Source organism: Syngnathus floridae, unplaced genomic scaffold (assembly GCF_059516105.1).
Source record: "Syngnathus floridae isolate MCC-2025c unplaced genomic scaffold, RoL_Sflo_1.0 HiC_scaffold_71, whole genome shotgun sequence".
Classification (NCBI taxonomy): Eukaryota; Metazoa; Chordata; class Actinopteri; order Syngnathiformes; family Syngnathidae; genus Syngnathus; species Syngnathus floridae.
Window position 1 is genome coordinate 34,858 of NW_028284100.1, and position 23,828 is coordinate 58,685.

Here is a 23,828-nt window from a genome sequence, read left to right on the forward strand (position 1 = left end):
GCGGCATGGTGTTGTTCAGTGCAGCGTAATGTTGTTCAGTGCGGCATGGTGTTGTTCAGTGCGGAATGGTGTTGTTCAGTGCGGCATGGTGTTGTTCAGTGCAGGATGGTGTTGTTCAGTGCGGCATGGTGTTGCTCAGTGCGGCATGGTGTTGTTCAGTGCGGGATGGTGTTGTTCATTGCGGCATGGTGTTGTTCAGTGCGGCATGGTGTTGTTCAGTGCGGCATGGTGTTGTTCAGTGCGGCATAATGTTGTTCAGTGCGCCATAATGTTGTTCAGTGCGGCATGGTGTTGTTCAGTGCGGGATGGTGTTGTTCAGTGCAGGATGGTGTTGTTCAGTGCGGCATGGTGTTGTTCAGTGCGGCATGGTGTTGTTCAGTGCGGCATAATGTTGTTCAGTGCAGCATAATGTTGTTCAGTGCGGGATGGTGTTGTTCATTGCGGCATGGTGTTGTTCAGTGCGGCATGGTGTTGTTCAGTGCGGCATGGTGTTGTTCAGTGCGGGATGGTGTTGTTCAGTGCAGGATGGTGTTGTTCAGTGCGGCATGGTGTTCAGTGCGGGATGGTGTCTTTCAGTGCGGCATGGTGTCGTTCAGTGCGGCATGGTGTCTTTCAGTGCGGCATGGTGTCGTTCAGTGAGGCATGGTGTTGTTCAGTGCGGCATGGTGTTGTTTAGTGCGGCATGGTGTTGTTCAGTGCGGGATGGTGTTGTTCAGTGTGGCATGGTGTTCAGTGCGGCATGGTGTTGTTCAGTGCGGTATCGTGTTGTTCAGTGCGGTATCGTGTTTCTCAGTGCGGTATCGTGTTGTTCAGTGCAGTATCGTTGTGTTGTTCGTATTGTGTTTAACACTTAGCCTCTAACACTTAGCCTCTAACACTTAGCCTCTAGCATCTAGAAGGTAAATAAATAGGAAGGAAGGACTCACCGGTGACGTCTTCGCCCACGTCCAAGCGTTGTACTTTGTATTTTCATCCTTCTGACAGTGGAAAACATAGCCAACAAACACCGTGGAACCTAAACGAATGAAAGAAAACTATCATTTGGCCACAACCAACATTCACAGATACAACACAATGTGACGTGCGGGGTTGAGGTTAAAGGTTGAGTGAAGGGCCCTCGTTTTAAACTACTTTTTTGAAAAGGATTGGGAACAAGTAAGACGTATTTAATTTATTTAATGGGAAGTAGTAAGAGCTATTGAATTTAATCTATGTATTATATTCTATTGTATTGTATTCTGTTGTATTCTTTTGGATTGTATTCACACTAACCCCACTAAAACTTCAGCCCACAAAAACTCGCCTCTGGCGCCTAGCCTCTGGCACTTAGCCTCTAACACTTAGCCTTTAACACTTAGCCTTTAACACTTAGCCTTTAACACTTAGCCTAGAAGGTGAATAAATAGGGTTAAAGGTTGAGTGAAGGGACCTCGTTTTAAACTACTTTTTTGTAAAGGAGTGGGAACAAGTAAGACGTATTTAATTTATTTAATGGGAAGTAGTAAGACTTATTAAATTTATTTAATCTACTTTTCTTCCCAGGCAAAATTTGATGTGCTGCAATTCCAAATTTCCAAAGTGAATGAAGGAATGAAGTCCTTTAAATTATGATTTTGTATAAATACTAGGCATTAACACAAAATCGACGGCACAAAATGGGCAGACTTTACTTGTTTGAAAAGGACTGGTTACAAGACAGACTTTTTTAATTTATTTAATGGGAAGAAGACTTATTTAGTTTAATTGATCTATTTTTGTTCCCTGGCAAAATTCGATTTGCTGCAATTCCAAATTTCCAAAGTGAATGAAGGAAAGAAGTCGTTTAAATTATGATTTTGTTTAAATACTAGGCATAGACACAAAATCTACGGCACAAAATGGGCAGACTTTACTTGTTTGAAGAGGACTGGTTACAAGACAGACTTTTCTGATTTATTTAATGGGAAGAAGACTTATTTAGTTTATTTAATCTATTTTTGTTCCCTGGCAAAATTGGATTTGCTGAAATTGTATTTTGCCAAATCTTGCCTTGAGACCTGATAGGAAGTATTAAACGCTTAGTTAAATCAATACAAGTTGGTAATAAGAGCGAGTAATGTTGGTTGAACCGATGAATGAAGGTTGAAAGCAATTTAAATTATGACTTTGTATAAATACTAGATATTAACAGAACATCTACTGCGCGAAATGGGCAGAGTTTACTTGTTTGAGAAGGAGTGGCTTATTCAAAACTAAGATTTATTTAATCTGTTTGTTCCCAGGCAAAATTGGATGTGATGCAATTCCAAATTTCACCACATGATGGTGCCCAATTTTGACTTCATAGGACATATTAAACACTTAGCTTGTTATTATGTTCAAGGTAATCAGATTTGTTTATTATTCTAATGGCCTCTTCAAAACTATTCTGGATTACTACTTTGGATCTATTCTATATTACTTGGCAACAACATACTCTGTAACAGATTAGGCAGTATAATCATATCTGTTAACTTGAGAGTGCCCACACTCAATCTACTTATCGTGATGTGTTAAATCAATTACTGTTAGACATTATTTGTCTGATAATCTACCAAATCTTTGAATTGAAGAATTTGTGATTTAATTAATAGCTTGTTGTTATGTTAAGGGTAATCAGACTTGTATATAATTCTAATGGCCTTCTTTTGAAAACTATTCTGAATTACAACTTTGGATCTTATATTACTTTGCAACAATCTACTCCGTGACAGATTAGGCAGTATAATCACATATGTTAACTTCAGTGCCCACACTGTATTTATTTATGGTTATTTGTTAAATCAAGTACTGTTAGACATGAAATAGGAAGTGTTTAACATAAATGTTATGGCTACTCACCATTGTAGCTCGCTCCTGGTCAATGATACGAGCCTCTTCTTGCAGTGGAAAACTTGCAGCCAACAAACACCGTGGAACCTAAAGGAATGAAATTAAACATTAACATTTCGCCTCGACCAATTTTCACACGTACAACGCAACGCGGCTACACTTCTGCTATTACAAACGTAAATCTCCTTAAACACAATGAGTGTTACTTACCGTGTACGCTCTAGACGGTCCAGTTGCAAGCAGAAAATAAAGATATTTCTGTTGATAATCGTCGCTGCTCAGTGGCTCACGGCCATCGCGCCAACAGATTTGAATTTTGGCGGAGGTTCGGGCAATTACGTCATATCCACGGCACATGACTGCGACGTAATACCCGCTTATCTGAAACGGCAGTTAAAAGTAGAGTTACATCAAGTTTTCTTGGAACCTAAACGAATGAAAGAAAACTATCATTTGGCCACAACCAACATTCACAGATACAACACAACGTGCGGGGTTGGGGTTAAAGATTGAGTGAAGGGCCCTCGTTTTAAACTACTGTTTTGAAAAGGAGTGGGAACAAGTAAGACGTATTTAATTTATTTAATGGCAAGTAGTAAGACTTATTAAATTTATTTAATCTACTTTTCTTCCCAGGCAAAATTTGATGTGCTGCAATTCCAAATTTCCAAAGTGAATGAAGGAATGAAGTCCTTTAAATTATGATTTTGTATAAATACTAGGCATTAACACAAAATCGACGGCACAAAATGGGCAGACTTTACTTGTTTGAAAAGGACTGGTTACAAGACAGACTTTTTTAATTTATTTAATGGGAAGAAGACTTATTTAGTTTAATTGATCTATTTTTGTTCCCTGCCAAAATTCGATTTGCTGCAATTCCAAATTTCCAAAGTGAATGAAGGAAAGAAGTCGTTTAAATTATGATTTTGTTTAAATACTAGGCATAGACACAAAATCTACGGCACAAAATGGGCAGACTTTACTTGTTTGAAGAGGACTGGTTACAAGACAGACTTTTCTGATTTATTTAATGGGAAGAGGACTTATTTAGTTTATTTAATCTATTTTTGTTCCCTGGCAAAATTGGATTTGCTGAAATTGTATTTTGCCAAATCTCGATTTGAGACCTGATAGGAAGTATTAAACGCTTAGTTAAATCAATACAAGTTGGTAATAAGAGCGAGTAATGTTGGTTGAACCGATGAATGAAGGTTGAAAGCAATTTAAATTATGACTTTGTATAAATACTAGATATTAACAGAACATCTACTGCGCAAAATGGGCAGAGTTTACTTGTTTGAGAAGGAGTGGCTTATTCAAAACTAAGATTTATGTAATCTGTTTGTTCCCAGGCAAAATTGGATGTGATGCAATTCCAAATTTCACCACATGATGGTGCCCAATTTTGACTTCATAGGACATATTAAACACTTAGCTTGTTATTATGTTCAAGGTAATCAGATTTGTTTATCATTCTAATGGCCTCTTCAAAACTATTCTGGATTACTACTTTGGATCTATTCTACATTACTCGGCAACAACATACTCTGTAACAGATTAGGCAGTATAATCACATATGTTAACTTGAGAGTGCCCACACTCAATCTACTTATCGTGATGTGTTAAATCAATTACTGTTAGACATTATTTGTCTGATAATCTACCAAATCTTTGAATTGAAGAATTTGTGATTTAATTAATAGCTTGTTCAGGGTAATCAGACTTGTATATAATTCTAATGGCCTTCTTTTGAAAACTATTCTGAATTACAACTTTGGATCTTATATTACTTTGCAACAATCTACTCCGTGACAGATTAGGCAGTATAATCACATATGTTAACTTCAGTGCCCACACTGTATTTATTTATGGTTATTTGTTAAATCAAGTACTGTTAGACATGAAATAGGAAGTGTTTAACATAAATGTTATGGCTACTCACCATTGTAGCTCGCTCCTGGTCAATGATACGAGCCTCTTCTTGCAGTGGAAAACTTGCAGCCAACAAACACCGTGGAACCTAAAGGAATGAAATTAAACATTAACATTTCGCCTCGACCAATTTTCACACGTACAACGCAACGCGGCTACACTTCTGCTATTACAAACGTAAATCTCCTTTAACACAATGAGTGTTACTTACCGTGTACGCTCTAGACGGTCCAGTTGCAAGCAGAAAATAAAGATATTTCTGTTGATAATCGTCGCTGCTCAGTGGCTCACGGCCATCGCGCCAACAGATTTGAATTTTGGCGGAGGTTCGGGCAATTACGTCATATCCGCGGCATTTGACTGCGACGTAATACCCGCTTATCTGAAACGGCAGTTAAAAGTAGAGTTACATCAAGTTTTCTTGGAACCTAAACGAATGAAAGAAAACTATCATTTGGCCACAACCAACATTCACAGATACAACACAACGTGCTGGGTTGAGGTTAAAGATTGAGTGAAGGGCCCTCGTTTTAAACTACTGTTTTGAAAAGGAGTGGGAACAAGTAAGACGTATTTAATTTATTTAATGGGAAGTAGTAAGACTTATTAAATTTATTTAATCTACTTTTCTTCCCAGGCAAAATTTGATGTGCTGCAATTCCAAATTTCCAAAGTGAATGAAGGAATGAAGTCCTTTAAATTATGATTTTGTATAAATACTAGGCATTAACACAAAATCGACGGCACAAAATGGGCAGACTTTACTTGTTTGAAAAGGACTGGTTACAAGACAGACTTTTTTAATTTATTTAATGGGAAGAAGACTTATTTAGTTTAATTGATCTATTTTTGTTCCCTGCCAAAATTCGATTTGCTGCAATTCCAAATTTCCAAAGTGAATGAAGGAAAGAAGTCGTTTAAATTATGATTTTGTTTAAATACTAGGCATAGACACAAAATCTACGGCACAAAATGGGCAGACTTTACTTGTTTGAAGAGGACTGGTTACAAGACAGACTTTTCTGATTTATTTAATGGGAAGAGGACTTATTTAGTTTATTTAATCTATTTTTGTTCCCTGGCAAAATTGGATTTGCTGAAATTGTATTTTGCCAAATCTCGATTTGAGACCTGATAGGAAGTATTAAACGCTTAGTTAAATCAATACAAGTTGGTAATAAGAGCGAGTAATGTTGGTTGAACCGATGAATGAAGGTTGAAAGCAATTTAAATTATGACTTTGTATAAATACTAGATATTAACAGAACATCTACTGCGCAAAATGGGCAGAGTTTACTTGTTTGAGAAGGAGTGGCTTATTCAAAACTAAGATTTATGTAATCTGTTTGTTCCCAGGCAAAATTGGATGTGATGCAATTCCAAATTTCACCACATGATGGTGCCCAATTTTGACTTCATAGGACATATTAAACACTTAGCTTGTTATTATGTTCAAGGTAATCAGATTTGTTTATCATTCTAATGGCCTCTTCAAAACTATTCTGGATTACTACTTTGGATCTATTCTACATTACTTGGCAACAACATACTCTGTAACAGATTAGGCAGTATAATCACATATGTTAACTTGAGAGTGCCCACACTCAATCTACTTATCGTGATGTGTTAAATCAATTACTGTTAGACATTATTTGTCTGATAATCTACCAAATCTTTGAATTGAAGAATTTGTGATTTAATTAATAGCTTGTTCAGGGTAATCAGACTTGTATATAATTCTAATGGCCTTCTTTTGAAAACTATTCTGAATTACAACTTTGGATCTTATATTACTTTGCAACAATCTACTCGGTGACAGATTAGGCAGTATAATCACATATGTTAACTTCAGTGCCCACACTGTATTTATTTATGGTTATTTGTTAAATCAAGTACTGTTAGACATGAAATAGGAAGTGTTTAACATAAATGTTATGGCTACTCACCATTGTAGCTCGCTCCTGGTCAATGATATGAGCCTCTTCTTGCAGTGGAAAACTTGCAGCCAACAAACACCGTGGAACCTAAAGGAATGAAATTAAACATTAACATTTCGCCCGGACCAACATTCACACGTACAACGCAACGCGGCTACACTTCTGCTATTACAAACGTAAATCTCCTTAAACACAACGAGTGTTACTTACCGTGTACGCTCTAGGCAAAATTGGATGTGATGCAATTCCAAATCTATCTGAAACGGCAGTTAAAAGTAGAGTTACATCAAGTTTTCTTTTTTAATCAACACAATCATTTACAACCGTTGACCAGAAAGAATCGTCGAAATTCGACGTCCCCCACAAACGCCACGCTCACTCGCTTTTCAGGGCAACAAAAGTACTTCTTTTTAAAAACGATGAGTTGTACTTACCGTGTACGCTCTGGACGGTCCAGTTGCAAGCAGAAAATAAAAATATTTCTCTTGTTAGTCGTATGTTACCATCCGCTGTGTCTTTGTCAACATCGCCGCCATTTTCCTACTTCCTGCTGCGAGCCACGCCCACGGATTTAAATTTGGGCGGAAGCTCTTTCCATTGGCGTCGTTTTCGCGTATAGCAAATCCGATTGGTTGGGAAGGGGGCACGGTTATGCAGCCGAGGAGTCCTGTGATCGGTGGGATGTAAAGTAGGCGTCGACGTCACGTCCGCGTCACGTGACCACGACGTGGCAGACGTCAAATAGCAACCGCTGTTTTGTTTAGTAGACTTACAGTTGTTATGCATTGACATAATGGCGCACACACCAAATAGATTTAAATAAATTAAATAATTCTTCTGCCCACTCTCTTTTAAACAAGTTAACTCTCCCCGCGGATTTGAATTCCGGCGAAAGTTACGCCCATCGACGTCACGTATGTCACGTGACCACGACGTGGCAGATGTCATATAGCAACCGCTGTTTTGTTTAGTAGATTTACAGTTGTTATGCATTGGCATAATGGTGTGCACTCAAAATAGATTTAAATAAATTAAATATTTCTTCTGCCTACTCCCTTTTAAACAAGTTAACTCTGCCCACGTCCATTGACGTCTTGTCTGCGTCACGTGACCACGACGTAGCGACGTCATATAGTAACCGCTGTTTTGACCAGTAGACTTAGTTATTATGCGTTGACATAATGGCGCACTGGTTAGCATGGCCACCTCTTAAGCATGATGATGCGGGTTCGACGCCTGATCAATGTTAGCATGGAGTGAGCTGAAGTGCATGGCGCTGAAGATTTGAATCTTTGAAATGCGCTGAGGTCTGACATATCAGGCAGAATGGTTTGCCATCACGTTCAACAAAAAATAGAAACTTTCCCACTCTGATTAAAACGTCCTGTGTTCATCTACGTATTTTCGTTTTGCTGTGCATCTTTTCCCTGCCATTTCGAGAGCCCAATTGACACTCATAGTTTAAAGAAATGTGTTTGCCCATCCTACTTTGTGGAATTTCACCACATGCGCTTTTGACCAAAATACCAAATTGAACTCAAGTGAAGCCAACACGCACAACCCCCCCCCCCCCACACACACACACACACACACACAAATGTTGATATGAACATAAAAGAGCCGCATGCGGTTCGGGAGTTGCGGCTTGGCCAAACCTGTACTATACAACTTTATTTGTATAAAATTTTCACAACAGCTGTCACACAAACAAAGCGGGAAAAACCGAAGACGTGCGTGTTCCGCCCACGCTGGATTTATTTGCACCTTTGAAAAGACACCGTATTGCCGCAGATGTGGCAAAGAGTACTTTTGGGCATCTGAGACGGAAGGATGTCCAAAGCATCACGTCACCTGCTCTGGTAGGCATGGTGGTGGGACGTTGAGGTCAACCGCTTTGGGGTTGGCTGACTCTTTGATCGCAGGATGCCACACACTTGAAGACAGAAGCAGAAAAGCAGAGCTAAATGCAAAATGTACTCACCGGTGACTCCAATTTTTTTCCCCCCTGAAGAAACAGCTGGACGGGTGGCCCCGGCTGGCCAGTGGGACTCTTGTTATTCTGACCCTTTTTAGTGCGCGTTTGGGGCAACAACCGTTTTTTGTGGCGCTCTCTTCTGGTTCAAAAGTGCCCTGCATGTGAATTTGCTTTTCCTGCCTTCTGATTGGATGAGCGCCGGTGTGACGCGGTGCCTCTGTCACCGTGGCGGGGGGTATACGTTGGCATCGGAGCGTCTGCCAACGTCTGAGACCGGCTGGCAGTGTATCGGAGGTGTCGAGTGCGGTGCCGCTGGAGCTCACTCACCAGCTGGTGTTAGGGCCACAGAATGAAGGCCAAGGAGAAGAATAGAAAGAGAAACAGAAACTTCTCCTCCAATTGTTTGATTTGTCTCTTCTGAGCTTCGATGAATTCTTTCAGCTCTTTGTTCCTCTAGGACGGACAAATGGAAAGTGGCATTCAAAAGCCAGTAAGCGTGCAAGTAAGTGCCGGGCTGGCTTTGGGCCCTTACCTGTTGCGCGCTGTGCAGCAGATCCATTCTCTCTTGGAGGATGCAAGCGTCGCGCTCCCTCAACTCGCACATCAGGGCTCGCTTCCATTGGTCCACGGCGCTCCTAAGCTCTTCTCTCTGATCCGCCGTCAGCACGTCATTCACGCCAGCGTGGCTGGCTTTTTCGCCGTCCGTGGCGGGGCAGTCCCGCTGCGGTAGCGCCTCGTACAACATGGCCTCCAGCTCCAGGATCCTCTGGGCCGCAATCCTCGTCCATCAGTGGTCCGGCGGGAGATTTGAGGGCGGCTTACCTTATGAGCCTGGTCCATGGAACACTTCCTGAAGTCCAACTCTTCATCCAGGTAGCCCTTCTGCTTGCAGAACATATCCTAGCACAGCTCAAGGTCAGAATTGTTGGGGCACATTGCCGGAGTTCCCCTTGGCTGATGTCGCGTGTCTGTCTACCTTCTCACTTTCAATGTCCAACATCTTCTGTTGAAGTGCTGACTTGGTCACTTTGATGTATTCTAACCACTGAGGAAAGGCTGCTGTCACATAAGCAGAATGCGAGAGCGTGCGTGGACGTGCGCGTTACCTTCTCGGCTAGGGTGAGAAGGGTCCTGGCGTGAATCACGACCACCTGCTCCTCGTTGGTGAGATTCTGCAAGAGCCCAAAGGCACAGCGTCAACAAGCTTCTTTCAGCGCAAAGCCTTCCAAAAGTCACATTTGAGCCGCCGAGTCTCGTGGAGTGCGAACATAAGGAGTTCGACATACACTTACGGCGTTATAGCCCAGGATGTCCAGCTTCTTCATCAGATCACTGATGACGATGTCCGGGGGAAAGGCGCAAGGAGCAATGTAAGGTGTTCTGGGACCTCGGGTTAAGGTTAGGGTTGCGAGGGACGCCTTACGTACGCTCACGCCCTCGGCCTCGCAGTAGATCTGCAAAGGGCTGAGGCCGTCTGGGAAACGGACTTGCAGAAACTTCAAGACGGGGGAGCGCCACTCCCTCTCCTGAAAGGCAGAGGCATGCATCCGTCCGTCCGTCCGTCCGTCCGTCACATCTCTGGCCTCAACACGCTTGTGCGAGTCTTCCCACCTCCAGCTCCAGGATGCGGAACTCAAGCAGTTCGTTTTGGTCTCGGATATCCTGGATGTGCTCTTTCAGACGCGCTTCTTCCGCCTCCATCCGCCTGACCTGAAAAGACAGTCAGACCTCATCTGCGGGGCTTCCCGACAGGTGTGACGCCAAGCGACTCCGCCCAGCGCCTTTCTTTCCGTCACCTTTTCGGCCAACTGCTGATTGCTCTGACGCAGCAGCTGCTTCTCCTCCACCCACTTGACATTCTAGAAGAGACAAACGCGTGGACAGCTTTGGAATGTTGTGTCATTTTCATCCACAAATTCTTTGGTTGACTGGAAAATGACATTTGCTTTTCTCCGCATTTTCCCAGCCACGTTCGGGGGGGGGGGGGGGGGGGGGTTGGTCCAGTAATGCCAGACGGATGAGTGACTGAAGAATGTAGCTATTTTGTCTGAGAAAAAGGTGTGCTCATTGATGAGCTTACCTGTCCTTGTTGCTTCAGCGCTGACTCCAGATCTGCTACTCTGCTTTGATAGTGACCCATTTCTACCATCAGCTTTTCTCTGGTCTGAAAGGAGGAGGAGGGAGGCTCCTCCTCCTCCTTTCAGACCAGAGAACACCCGAGGCTGGGTGAGAACGGGGAGGCTGCGACCCGGCCGGGGGTTGCGGGAAGGGGCGCCACCTTGATCTCCTTCTCGGCGTCGTAGTCCCCTTTCGCTGGTCTGGGCTAGCAGAGCGTAGGCTCGTTGCAGCGCTTGATATTCTTGCGTCAGCTGGCGGTAGCGAAGCTCCGCCTCTTCATGCACACACCAATGCAACACAGCACTAGTACCAGAATCAGTCAGACCGGCGACAAAGCACCCGCGACGCAAAGACGAGTCCGATTCCAGGCTGAAGAGGAATGTTTGGTGCCAATACGCTGGCAGAAATGGCGGGCTACCTCTTCGGGTTCCGTGTCGGGGGTTCTGTCGGTGTGAAAAGACAAGGACGATCCGTCCGAGTCCACCAACACGTCTTCGTCGTAGCCGTAAAATGTTTCGATGACCTGCGGGCGCGGAAGCAAACATCTCTCTGAACAAACTGAAGCGACACCTCACGATGAATCGACGAGAGGAACGATAGCGAGAAAAAGGCCATTTCATCTTGCGCAACACCAAGCAGCCGCAAACAAACAGACTCACCTTGCAGGACCTCACGCTTTGTTCCTCCTCAGAGATTCTCGACGTCGGTATCGTAGCAGCAAATCTCTCTCCTGTCGACACAAATAATCCGCCTTTGAGATTCTTTGGATGCAAAGGGAACGAACGGCTCCGGCGCAGAAACAAACGCGACTCACAATGACATTTCTGACATGAGCTCCTGTCTCCAGAGCCTGAAAAACACGTCACCGGCGATGATTGGAGGGACGCTCGTCTTTTCCAAAAGTGACAACTACAGGGTGTGTCAGGGTTTTCCAGATTATCTTTATCGTATCATTGTGTTGCTTTGACTTTGACTGCGACCTGTAATAAATAATATTATTTATCCCTTATTTATCCCTATCGCTTATCCCTTCCTACACAAAGTCGTAAAACACCCCTTGCTATGTTTTGACTAGAGGTCAAGGGCTTCCTCTATTCAATCCACTCTTACACCCACCCTGTTTCTCTTAATTAAAATGCTCGTGCAGGAGCCGAGAGTCAGACTTCATTCGTACAACGGATGGACTCTCCACCTGCAGGTGTCCAAAAGAACTTACTTGTCTCCCGTGTGGTTCTTGCAAAATAAGTTGGAGCGAGCGCAACTCTAACAGGGTGCATTTTGCCACTAGCTGCCTACGGACAATGACGTCGCGCTCGCGGCTCATGGTTGACGGGCTGAGCAGCCGGGCAAGTCCGTCGTTTTCAGCGCACAGCGAGTGGCAAAGGCGCTGACAAAACGGGAGCTTTGAGCTGCTGAAAACGGCAAAACAAGTCTAAAGCGTGTTCAAACGCGTGCGCACAATGCTCCTGCTTGAAAGGTCGGAATTTAAGGGGCCAATTTTTTGGATGGCGGCCGCCGGCCAAGCTTTGGACGGAAAAGGTTTCCTGGCGACAGCGAGCGAGCGCGGCGCTGCCGTACGTGCACCGAGTCGCCTGCCTGAAGACCTTGGACAAGTCGTCGATGATGTGCCGCTGCTCCACAACTTGAAGGAACTCCATTTCACCGTCCTGCTGGCCGCAACCGCGGTCCAGGTCATTGAGCGAACTAGGCCTTCTCTGTGGAACACAAATGCAGTGGACTCTGTTGGCACGCCGCCGTTGTCCGCGTCGACTTACCAAGCTTGCCATCTCCTCGTTCTCCTGGGTGACAAAGCGCACTTTGTTTTCAAGGCGACACAGCACCAGCGAGAGTTCTTCATTCTTCCTGCTCAGGCGTTTGTTTTTGTACAGGAGTGGCAGAAACTGGCTTTCTGTTTCTCTCAGTCGCTTTAGCTGCAAGCATGAAGTGCGGGATGTGAAAGACGCACAACACGCGGGCCAGAACGTATCCATTCCTTTTGCATCGGTTTGAACGGAATCGTGGCTTTGGCTCCCAATAAAAGACATCTACCAGGCAACCGACTCGCCGCGCCGCTCAACTAATAAGCAAGCGCAATGGGTGCCTCGCTGGATGGCGCGCATCAAACGTAGCGCAAACCTTCAAGCGTGCCGTCAATAAATTACCAGTTCATTGCGCTCTTCAGAAAGCAGGGCGTTTCGATCCTCCAGTTTCCTGATGACTGCGCTGAGCTCAGCGATTTTCAGATGAAACCGTCGCGTGTCCCGATCCTCCTGAGACTGAAAACGCCCCGCAACACACACACACAAGCACTCGTTCAAAGTTCAAAACTGTTTTTGTGCTACCTTCCTCCAGCAACGAACTAAGTCATGCGTACTGCAAGTGTGTGATGAGGTGGCTTACGCAATGAAGAGGATTGCTAGTAGCGGCGTTGACCCCACTTCCAGGGTAGTTTAGGCCCGCCCTTTGGGAATCCCTCAGGGCAGCGATCTGCTGCTCGGCAGCCTGAGTCTGCAGCTGAAGGCGGTGGACGTGGCCGGCCCCAGGGCTTCATCCAAAACACTAACCGCTCTGTCTTTCAGCTTGATCTCATCCGTCTGGATGTACAAACGGGGAGCGCTCAGGCAGGCGGGCAAACTCATTTGCCAGAATTGTGACAAAAACAAAGAGAGCAACCGGCCAATTTTTTTCTGGAATCGACTAGAACACCTTTGCTGTGACAAAAGCGAAGCGAGCAACCGGACATTTTCTTCTTGTGAAATAGAATAGAATAGAATGCCTTAGGTGTCATTGCACTGCAGGTATACAACGAAATTGGGAACATAGCCACGCACCGCGCATCTGATCAGTCCTACCAGTCGGCGGATCTCCCTCTCGCAGTCTCTCTTGGTTCGGCTCAGCTCCTCCCGATGCTGGTGATGAGCCGATCGGAGCTCGGCCGCTCGGGACTGCCAGGCCTGCTGGGCCGCTGCCAGGGCTTCTTCCGCGCTCCTGGTGGAGGCGACACCGCTCGGTCTCCCGACACCGCCGCGTCTCCTCCACCTCCGCCAGCAAAGCGCCCCCCCTCCTCACCTGAGCAGACATTGCGCCACACCGGGCCGTTGAGACCGCAACGGAGCGCCGCGACGCTTACTGGGGACAAGCTACACAATACGGTAGCGGCCGCATCGAAGCCCGACGTGGCGTGCGGATAGTCAGACACGGATAGAGCGGATCACCTTGTCCATGGAGCCGTCCCTCAGGCTGAGGACCAAGGCATTCAGTCGCTGGATCTCTCCATCTTTGATTTTGATCACTCTCATCAGCTCCATTTCATGCTGCCGCAGTAATGTCTCCCTGGTAATGGCTAACTCTTTCTGCTTCTCCTCATGGAGTTTGCTTTTGAGTTCCGTCATGGCGGCGGTGGCACGGTGGTGCTCCGCCCGCAGGTCCTGACTTCTCTCTCTCTCCAGACAGCTGACCTGACATGACTTAGACTTAGACAAACTTTATTGTCATCTTGTCTGCACATGGTGCATACAAAACGAAATTCCGTTGCATACGTCTTACAACAAAGTAGTGATATTGCAGTTGAATAGAAGTAACATATCCTATGAAAATATATATATATACATATATACTATATATATATATATATATATATTAAAAATAAGTATAAAGTGCAGCAGTGATAATTATGCAATAGTGCAAGTAGGCAAAACAGTATTCAAGAGTGTGCAGAGGAATGCTAAACCATGTATTAAACTTCTATTTAAAGGGTTTATACAAGTTCAGTAAAGTTGGTAGTGCGAGATAGTGCAAGATAGAGGTCCGTAGTGTCATAAAGTACAGTTCTGTGAATGTGTGATGCAGAGTTCAGTTTAGAGCTCAACAGTTCTAGTGTTCAACAGTCTGATGACAGCAGGGAAAAAGCTGTTGCAGAACCTGGTGGACCTGCAGCGGATGCTGCAAACCTCTTCCCAGAGGGCAGCAGGGAGAACAGTCCATGGTGGGGGTGTGATGGGTCATTGATGATGTTACGGGCACGGGACATGCAGCGCTGAGATGAAATGTCCTGAATGGAGGGAAGAGGAGCCCCTATGATCCTCTCTGCTGTCCTCACCACTCTCCTCACGTTCTTCCAATCGGAGGCGGTGCAGCCTCCACACCACACAGAGAGACAGCTTGTCAGAATGCTCTCTATGGTGCTCCTGTAGAACGTCCTCATGATGGGTGGGGGCAGGTGGGCTCTCCTCATCCTCCGCAGGAAGTACAAGCGCTTCTGTGCCCTCTTGACCAGTGCCGTAGTGTTCATAGTCCAGGTGAGGTCTTCTGTGATGTGGACCCCCAGGAATTTGGTGGTGCTGACCACCTCCACAGCTGAGCTGTTGATGATCAGTGGAGCGTGGTGAGGCTGTTTTTTCCTGAAGTCGACGATGATCTCCTTCATCTTCTCCTCATTCAGGATCAGGCTGTTTTCTCTGCACCAGCCCACCAGCTGCTCCACCTCCTCTCTGTAGTCCAGGTCGTTGTTGTCTCTGATGAGCCCCACCACCGTTGTGTCGTCTGCTGACTTCACGATGTGATTGGTGGTGAACCTGAGGACGCAGTCGTGTGTCATCAGGGTGCACAGCAGGGGGCTCAGGACGCAGCCCTGAAGGGAGCCTGTGCTGAGGGTGATGACATCAGAGGTGTTCTGTCCGACCCGGACTGACTGAGGTCTGTTGGTGAGGAAGTCTAGCAGCCAGTTGCGAAGGGGGGTGTTGAAGCCCAGGTGTTCCAATTTTCCTACCAGATGCTGTGGGATGATGGTGTTAAACGCTGAGCTGAAGTCCAGGAACAGCCTCCGCACATGGGTGTTCTTCTCCTCCAGGTGAGCCAGGCTCAGGTGAAGAACGGAGGAGATGGCGTCCTGAGTGGAGCGGTTTTGCCGGTCGGCAAACTGGAACGGGTCAAATAATAGGGGGAGTCTGGAAACGATGTGACCTTTAAGCAGCCTTTCGAAGCACTTCATCATAACCGGAGTCAGTGCAACAGGCCGGTAATCATTAAATGAGGTGATTTGAGGTTTCTTCGGCACCGGAATGATGGAGGCAGTCTTAAAGCACGCCGGCACTGTGGCTTGGCCCAGCGAGGTGTTAAAAATGTCTGTGATGACCCCAGCCAGATGACTTGCACATTCCCTGAACACACGCCCAGGAATATTGTCGGGGCCAGGGGCCTTACAGGGGTTGACTCTCCTCAGGGTCTTCAACACATCGGCGGAGTCAAGGCAGAGTACCTCCTCTTCCTGATGGGGGACAGTTTTAACTGCTGGAGTGTCGTTTAGTGCCTCGAACCTCCCAAAGAAGTTATTTAGACCATTTAGAAAGTCAGCATCAACTACACCCACCGGGGGGGGGGAGGGTGAGTTGTAGTCTGTAATCGCCCGTATGCCTTGCCACATACTCCTGATGTTTTTGACGTCGTGGAAACGATCCTGAAATTTTCGACTGCGGTCTCGCTTCGCTATCCTGATGGCACGGTTCAAGTTGGCTCTCGCTGTCCTCAGTGTCTCCTTGTCGCCAGACTTGAAGGCAGAGTTCCGCGCTCGTAGCGTTTGACGTACCTCCTCAGTCATCCAGGGTCGTTGGTTGCCCCGGGTGATGATATTCTTAGTGGTGCTGACGTCCTCGGTGCATTTGTTGATGTAGGCTGACACAGTAATGGCACACGCATGTCTAATCTACATCGGGAAAACTGGGAGGGAGGGAGGCAGGCAGGGAGGCAGGCAGGGAGGCAGGCAGGGAGGCAGGCAGGGAGGCAGGCAGTGTCTGTCTGTTGAGGTTTTCACCTTGTTCTTCTCCTGCTGAAGTTCTAACTGGACGTCCATCAGTTTGGTTCTCAGCTCGTCATTGGCGGCCTGAAGGGCGTCCGTTCGCTCCGCCTTGGCCCGCCCTGCCGGAGCTCGTTTGGACATCTCTTACTCGAGTCTCGCCCGGTCGTCAGTCAGAGATCACAACATTTGTACCTGGAGAGCACAAACGCAGCGCTGTTTTCCACTGGCTTCGAACTCAACTTCAATCGGTACCGTAACTTACAACATCATAAACATAGAACTAGCTTGACTTATTCATTGAATAAATGCATTTGGTTCTTCAAAACTGCATCACGCAACATAGCGTGACCGAGACGGCCGTTATCCACCTGCGTGAAGTTATTTGGTGAAATGAATGAGATGTTTAAGACACCATCGTTCTGTCTCTATGTAGATGAAGGTAAATAATCGATTGCTGAAGGTCCAAAGGTGTTGTGATAAACAAATAAACATATTAGTGATTAGTGACATATTTGTGATAAACATATTAGGCAGGATAATCACATATGTTAACGTGACTGCCCACACTGTATTTATTTATGGTTATTTGTTAAATCGAGTACTGTTAGACATGAAATAGGAAGTGTTTAACATAAATGGAAGACGAAAGGGGTACTCACCATTGTAGCTCCTGCTGGTCAATGATACGAGCCTCTTCTTGCAGTGGAAAACATACAGCCAACAAACACCGTGGAACCTAAAGGAATGAAATTAAACATTAACATTTAGCCTCAACCAACATTCACAGATACAACGCAACGCAAACTACACAAACGTAAATCTTTTTAAACACAATGAGTTGTACTTACCGTGTACGCTCTAGACGGTCCACTTGCAAGCGGAAAATAAAGATATTTCTGTTGATAATCGTCGTGTTTGTATCCGGTGTCTCGCTCAAGGCCATTGCGCCCACAGATTTGAATTTTGGCGAGAGTTCAGCCTATTGACGTCATTTCCGCGGTGTAATACCCGCATATCTGAAACGGCAAAGTTAAGAGTAGAGTTAAATAAAGTTTTTAGTCAACGCAATAATTTACAACCGTTGACCAGTCGAAATAATCGTCGAAATTTGGCGTCTGTGGCTGGAAGCAGACGCCGAGTTCGACATTCCTCCCAAACGCCACACTCCCTTGCTTTTCAGGGCTAAAAAAAAACAGTTGTAATTACCTTGTACGCTCTAGACGGTCAAGTTGCAAGCTGAAAACAAAAATATTTGCCTTGTTAGTCATCGTGTTACTAACAGCTGTGTCTTGTTTGCCAGAACTGCCGCTTTCCTACTTCCTGTTGCAAGCCACGCCCACGGATTATAATTTTGCCGTGAGTTCCGCCTATTGACGTCATGTCCGCGTCACATGACTGCGACGTAATATTATCTAAAACTGTTTGTGCGGTTTTGTGTTGTTCTGTGCGGTATTGTGTTATTCTGTGCGGCGTCGTGTTGTTCTGTGCGGCGTTGTGTTGTTCAGTGCGACGTCGTGTTGTTCAGTGCGGCATGGTGTTGTTCAGTGCGGCATGGTGTTGTTCAGTGCGGCATGGTGTTGTTCAGTGCGGCATAATGTTGTTCAGTGCGGCATAATGTTGTTCAGTGCGGCATGGTGTTGTTCAGTGCGGCATGGTGTTGTTCAGTGCGGCATGGTGTTGTTCAGTGCGGCATAATGTTGTTCAGTGCGCCATAATGTTGTTCAGTGCGGCATGGTGTTGTTCAGTGCGGGATGGTGTTGTTCAGTGCAGGATGGTGTTGTTCAGTGCGGCATGGTGTTGTTCAATGCGGCATGGTGTTGTTCAGTGCGGGATGGTGTTGTTCAGTGCGGCATGGTGTTGTTCAGTGCGGCATAATGTTGTTCAGTGCGGCATGGTGTTGTTCAGTGCGGCATGGTGTTGTTCAGTGCGGCATGGTGTTGTTCAGTGCGGCATGGTGTTGTTCAGTGCGGAATGGTGTTGTTCAGTGCGGCATGGTGTTGTTCAGTCCGGGATGGTGTTGTTCAATGCGGGATCGTGTTGTTCAGTGCGGGGTGGTGTTGTTCAGTGCGGGATGGTGTTGTTCAGTGCGGCATGGTGTTGTTCAATGCGGCATGGTGTTGTTCAGTGCGGGATGGTGTTGTTCATTGCGGCATGGTGTTGTTCAGTGCGGCATGGTGTTGTTCAGTGCGGCATGGTGTTGTTCAGTGCGGCATGGTGTTGTTCAGTGCGGCATGGTGTTGTTCAGTGCGGAATGGTGTTGTTCAGTGCGGCATGGTGTTGTTCAGTCCGGGATGGTGTTGTTCAATGCGGGATCGTGTTGTTCAGTGCGGGGTGGTGTTGTTCAGTGCGGGATGGTGTTGTTCAGTGCGGCATGGTGTTGTTCAATGCGGCATGGTGTTGTTCAGTGCGGGATGGTGTTGTTCATTGCGGCATGGTGTTGTTCAGTGCGGCATGGTGTTGTTCAGTGCGGCATGGTGTTGTTCAGTGCGGCATGGTGTTGTTCAGTGCGGCATAATGTTGTTCAGTGCGGCATGGTGTTGTTCAGTGTGGAAAGGTGTTGTTCAGTGCAGGATGGTGTTGTTCAGTGCGGCATGGTGTTGTTCAATGCAGGATCGTGTTGTTCAGTGCAGCATAATGTTGTTCAGTGCAGCATGGTGTTGTTCAGTGCGGCATGGTGTTGTTCAATGCGGCATGGTGTTGTTCACTGCGGGATGGTGTTGTTCAATGCGGGATCGTGTTGTTCAGTGCGGCATAATGTTGTTCAGTGCAGCATGGTGTTGTTCAGTGCGGCATGGTGTTGTTCAGTGCAACATAATGTTGTTTAGTGCGGCATAATGTTGTTCAGTGCGGCATAATGTTGTTCAGTGCGGCATGGTGTTGTTCAGTGCGGCATGGTGTTGTTCAGTGCGGCATGGTGTTGTTCAGTGCAGGATGGTGTTGTTCAGTGCGGCATGGTGTTGTTCAATGCGGCATGGTGTTGTTCAGTGCGGAATGGTGTTGTTCAGTGCAGGATGGTGTTGTTCAGTGCGGCATGGTGTTGTTCAGTGCGGAATGGTGTTGTTCAGTGCGGCATGGTGTTGTTCAGTGCGGCATGGTGTTGTTCAGTGCAGGATGGTGTTGTTCAATGCGGGATCGTGTTGTTCAGTGCGGCATGGTGTTGTTCAGTGCGGCATGGTGTTGTTCAGTGCGGCATAATGTTGTTCAGTGCGGCATGGTGTTGTTCAGTGCGGCATGGTGTTGTTCAGTGCGGCATGGTGTTGTTCAGTGCGGCATGGTGTTGTTCAGTGCGGCATAATGTTGTCCAGTGCGCCGTAATGTTGTTCAGTGCGGCATGGTGTTGTTTAGTGCGGGATGGTGTTGTTCAGTGCAGGATGGTGTTGTTCAGTGCGGCATGGTGTTGTTCAATGCGGCATGGTGTTGTTCAGTGCGGGATGGTGTTGTTCAGTGCGGCATGGTGTTGTTCAGTGCGGCATAATGTTGTTCAGTGCGGCATGGTGTTGTTCAGTGCGGCATGGTGTTGTTCAGTGCGGCATGGTGTTGTTCAGTGCGGCATGGTGTTGTTCAGTGCGGAATGGTGTTGTTCAGTGCGGCATGGTGTTGTTCAGTGCGGGATGGTGTTGTTCAATGCGGGATCGTGTTGTTCAGTGCGGGGTGGTGTTGTTCAGTGCAGGATGGTGTTGTTCAGTGCAGGATGGTGTTGTTCAGTGCGGCATGGTGTTGTTCAATGCAGGATCGTGTTGTTCAGTGCAGCATAATGTTGTTCAGTGCAGCATGGTGTTGTTCAGTGCGGCATGGTTTTGTTCAATGCGGCATGGTGTTGTTCAGTGCGGGATGGTGTTGTTCAGTGCGGCATGGTGTTTTTCAGTGCGGCATAATGTTGTTCAGTGCGGCATAATGTTGTTCAGTGCGGCATAATGTTGTTCAGTGCGGCATGGTGTTGTTCAGTGCGGCATGGTGTTGTTCAGTGCGGCATGGTGTTGTTCAGTGCAGGATGGTGTTGTTCAGTGCGGCATGGTGTTGTTTAATGCGGCATGGTGTTGTTCAGTGCGGGATGGTGTTGTTCAGTGCAGGATGGTGTCGTTCAGTGCGGCATGGTGTTGTTCAGTGCGGAATGGTGTTGTTCAGTGCGGCATGGTGTTGTTCAGTGCGGCATGGTGTTGTTCAGTGCAGGATGGTGTTGTTCAATGCGGGATCGTGTTGTTCAGTGCGGCATGGTGTTGTTCAGTGCGGCATGGTGTTGTTCAGTGCGGCATAATGTTGTTCAGTGCGGCATGGTGTTGTTCAGTGCGGCATGGTGTTGTTCAGTGCGGCATGGTGTTGTTCAGTGCGGCATGGTGTTGTTCAGTGCGGCATAATGTTGTCCAGTGCGCCATAATGTTGTTCAGTGCGGCATGGTGTTGTTTAGTGCGGGATGGTGTTGTTCAGTGCAGGATGGTGTTGTTCAGTGCGGCATGGTGTTGTTCAATGCGGCATGGTGTTGTTCAGTGCGGGATGGTGTTGTTCAGTGCGGCATGGTGTTGTTCAGTGCGGCATAATGTTGTTCAGTGCGGCATGGTGTTGTTCAGTGCGGCATGGTGTTGTTCAGTGCGGCATGGTGTTGTTCAGTGCGGCATGGTGTTGTTCAGTGCGGAATGGTGTTGTTCAGTGCGGCATGGTGTTGTTCAGTGCGGGATGGTGTTCAATGCGGGATCGTGTTGTTCAGTGCGGGGTGGTGTTGTTCAGTGCAGGATGGTGTTGTTCAGTGCAGGATGGTGTTGTTCAGTGCGGCATGGTGTTGTTCAATGCAGGATCGTGTTGTTCAGTGCAGCATAATGTTGTTCAGTGCAGCATGGTGTTGTTCAGTGCGGCATGGTGTTGTTCAATGCGGCATGGTGTTGTTCAGTGCGGGATGGTGTTGTTCAGTGCGGCATGGTGTTTTTCAGTGCGGCATAATGTTGTTCAGTGCGGCATGGTGTTGTTCAGTGCGGCATGGTGTTGTTCAGTGCGACATAATGTTGTTCAGTGCGGCATAATGTTGTTCAGTGCGGCATGGTGTTGTTCAGTGCGGCATGGTGTTGTTCAGTGCGGCATGGTGTTGTTCAGTGCGGCATGGTGTTGTTCAGTGCAGGATGGTGTTGTTCAGTGCAGGATGGTGTTGTTCAGTGCGGCATGGTGTTGTTCAGTGCGGGATGGTGTTGTTCAGTGCGGGATGGTGTTGTTCAGTGCGGCATGGTGTTGTTCAGTGCGGAATGGTGTTGTTCAGTGCGGCATGGTGTTGTTCAGTGCGGCATGGTGTTGTTCAGTGCAGGATGGTGTTGTTCAATGCGGGATGGTGTTGTTCAGTGCGGGATGGTGTTGTTCAGTGCGGCATGGTGTTGTTCAGTGCGGCATGGTGTTGTTCAGTGCGGCATAATGTTGTTCAGTGCGCCATAATGTTGTTCAGTGCGGCATGGTGTTGTTCAGTGCGGGATGGTGTTGTTCAGTGCAGGATGGTGTTGTTCAGTGCGGCATGGTGTTGTTCAGTGCGGCATGGTGTTGTTCAGTGCGGCATAATGTTGTTCAGTGCGGCATAATGTTGTTCAGTGCGGGATGGTGTTGTTCATTGCGGCATGGTGTTGTTCAGTGCGGCATGGTGTTGTTCAGTGCGGCATGGTGTTGTTCAGTGCGGGATGGTGTTGTTCAGTGCAGGATGGTGTTGTTCAGTGCGGCATGGTGTTGTTCAGTGCGGCATGGTGTTGTTCATTTCGGCATAATGTTGTTCAGTGCGGCATAATGTTGTTTAGTGCGGCATGGTGTTGTTCAGTGCGGGATGGTGTTGTTCAGTGCGTTATAATGTTGTTCAGTGCGGCATGGTGTTGTTCAGTGCGGCATGGTGTTGTTCAGTGCGGCATGGTGTTGTTCAGTGCGGCATAATGTTGTTCAGTGCGGCATAATGTTGTTCAATGCGGCATGGTGTTGTTCAGTGCGGGATGGTGTTGTTCAGTGCGGGATGGTGTTGTTCAGTGCGGCATGGTGTTCAATGCGGAATGGTGTTGTTCAGTGCAGGATGGTGTTGTTCAGTGCGGCATGGTGTTGTTCAGTGCGGCATAATGTTGTTCAGTGCGGCATGGTGTTGTTCAGTGCGGCATGGTGTTGTTCAGTGCGGCATGGTGTTGTTCAGTGCGGCATAATGTTGTTCAGTGCGGCATGGTGTTGTTCAGTGCGGCATGGTGTTGTTCAGTGCGGCATAATGTTCAGTGCGGCATAATGTTGTTCAGTGCGGCATGGTGTTGTTCAGTGCGGGATGGTGTTGTTCAGTGCAGGATGGTGTTGTTCAGTGCGGCATGGTGTTCAGTGCGGGATGGTGTCTTTCAGTGCGGCATGGTGTCGTTCAGTGCGGCATGGTGTCTTTCAGTGCGGCATGGTGTCGTTCAGTGAGGCATGGTGTTGTTCAGTGCGGCATGGTGTTGTTTAGTGCGGCATGGTGTTCAGTGCGGGATGGTGTTGTTCAGTGTGGCATGGTGTTCAGTGCGGCATGGTGTTGTTCAGTGCGGTATCGTGTTGTTCAGTGCGGTATCGTGTTTCTCAATGCGGTATCGCGTTGTTCAGTGCAGTATCGTTGTGTTGTTCGTATTGTGTTTAACACTTAGCCTCTAACACTTAGCCTCTAACACTTAGCCTCTAGCATCTAGAAGGTAAATAAATAGGAAGGAAGGACTCACCGGTGACGTCTTCGCCCACGTCCAAGCGTTGTACTTTGTATTTTCATCCTTCTGACAGTGGAAAACATAGCCAACAAACACCGTGGAACCTAAACGAATGAAAGAAAACTATCATTTGGCCACAACCAACATTCACAGATACAACACAATGTGACGTGCGGGGTTGAGGTTAAAGGTTGAGTGAAGGGCCCTCGTTTTAAACTACTTTTTTGAAAAGGATTGGGAACAAGTAAGACGTATTTAATTTATTTAATGGGAAGTAGTAAGAGCTATTGAATTTAATCTATGTATTATATTCTATTGTATTGTATTCTGTTGTATTCTTTTGGATTGTATTCACACTAACCCCACTAAAACTTCAGCCCACAAAAACTCGCCTCTGGCGCCTAGCCTCTGGCACTTAGCCTCTAACACTTAGCCTTTAACACTTAGCCTTTAACACTTAGCCTTTAACACTTAGCCTAGAAGGTGAATAAATAGGGTTAAAGGTTGAGTGAAGGGACCTCGTTTTAAACTACTTTTTTGTAAAGGAGTGGGAA

At 46.7% G+C, this 23,828-nt stretch overlaps 1 protein-coding gene and 1 long non-coding RNA gene across 8 annotated transcripts in view; both read right to left on the bottom strand.

Annotated features, from left to right (window-relative positions):
- LOC148377973 (uncharacterized) overlaps positions 1 to 23,828 on the bottom strand; it is a 78,918-nt gene that overhangs the window by 28,308 nt on the left and 26,782 nt on the right. For 5 of the 7 annotated variants that reach the window (XM_088368060.1, XM_088368059.1, XM_088368062.1 and 2 more), the window contains 4 exons: positions 6,732 to 6,809; positions 4,997 to 5,167; positions 4,796 to 4,873; positions 3,061 to 3,231 (listed from right to left, as the gene is read on the bottom strand). In XM_088368060.1, coding sequence (XP_088224186.1) covers positions 3,061 to 3,231; positions 4,796 to 4,873; positions 4,997 to 5,167; positions 6,732 to 6,809 — 498 coding nt within the window. Of the gene's footprint in view, positions 1 to 3,060; positions 3,232 to 4,795; positions 4,874 to 4,996; positions 5,168 to 6,731; positions 6,810 to 16,551; positions 16,802 to 17,268; positions 17,346 to 17,457; positions 17,626 to 17,815; positions 17,846 to 23,289; positions 23,379 to 23,828 lie in introns of those variants that run through there. The other 2 variants (XR_015856270.1, XM_088368063.1) reach the window with 2 other exon arrangements.
- Positions 10,975 to 11,891, bottom strand: LOC148377976 (uncharacterized). Its single transcript, XR_015856273.1, has 4 exons — positions 11,630 to 11,891; positions 11,475 to 11,545; positions 11,234 to 11,338; positions 10,975 to 11,089 (listed from the first exon to the last, which is right to left on the bottom strand). It is a non-coding gene; the product is annotated as an uncharacterized LOC148377976 (long non-coding RNA).